The sequence below is a fragment of the Plasmopara halstedii genome (genome assembly GCF_900000015.1).
Source record: "Plasmopara halstedii genome assembly, contig: Scaffold_626, whole genome shotgun sequence".
Lineage (NCBI taxonomy): Eukaryota > Oomycota > Peronosporomycetes > Peronosporales > Peronosporaceae > Plasmopara > Plasmopara halstedii.
In genome coordinates this window covers 1-766 of record NW_020187543.1, presented here as the reverse complement: position 1 = coordinate 766, position 766 = coordinate 1, and the positions used below count along the sequence as shown (strand labels likewise).

The 766-nt window shown below is 41.4% G+C and overlaps 1 protein-coding gene across 1 annotated transcript; it reads left to right on the top strand.

Moving 5' to 3' along the window:
• Positions 1-444: 444 nt before the first annotated feature.
• PHALS_12646 (uncharacterized protein) lies at positions 445-666 on the top strand (the record flags this gene model as incomplete). Its single annotated transcript, XM_024728237.1, has 2 exons — positions 445-477; positions 547-666. The coding sequence occupies 2 exons, from the start codon at positions 445-447 to the stop codon at positions 664-666; spliced, it is 153 nt and encodes a 50-aa protein (XP_024578734.1).
• Positions 667-766: the final 100 nt, after the last annotated feature.

The following is a 766-nucleotide window of genomic DNA, read 5'->3' as shown; positions in this document are numbered from 1 at the left end:
ACCCGCAACCCCCAGATTCGAAGTCTGATACGCTATCCATTGCGCCAGCCGCGCTGTTCTCATGATTTGTTGATTGAATGGATATAAAACTGTTTTTGTGTTTGACTTGAAAATAATACTATAATTTTTGCGTTTCTGATACTTTACAAAATAAACATTTAGAGCGCACGACCTATATTTTGCACTACAGCATATATTGTTATAATTTTTCATCGCGCTAGCGCTGTCTGTTACTTTGCGATGTTTCTTGTATAATTATGAAGCATTGCAGAGCTTATCACTCGAATTTGAATGCAGTTTAACTGATCTTACAGTCGCCCTTCTCAAATCATGTACTAAGCGACAGGTGGCATCGTCCCTATTGCAATCTTACTATATTAGATCCCGCTGGGTCAGCCAATCTAGCATCACTCCCGGTGGTCTGAACGTCGAGTTCTGACAAGAATGATGGTTACTCAAGCTGCTGGATTGAAGACGGTGCGCGATTAAATACATACGGTATACGATGATGACCAACACTGTACATTTGGACTTCTGTCACTTCAGAGTGCTATCACGTTGTCAAGGGGATTTGTAGTTTTCATGTTATCAGCGACTATGTCAAGTGTAATTCAAGCCTTTCTTGATTTGGCTCCTGCTGAAAAATTTGAAAAAGTGATAGCCTGATCGCCTATGACCCCGTACAGTTTATAGTATACTGTGTACACTACAAATTGCACCGTAAGGAGACCGACTGCTGCACGACTTGAAAGCACGTGTCCAGTCT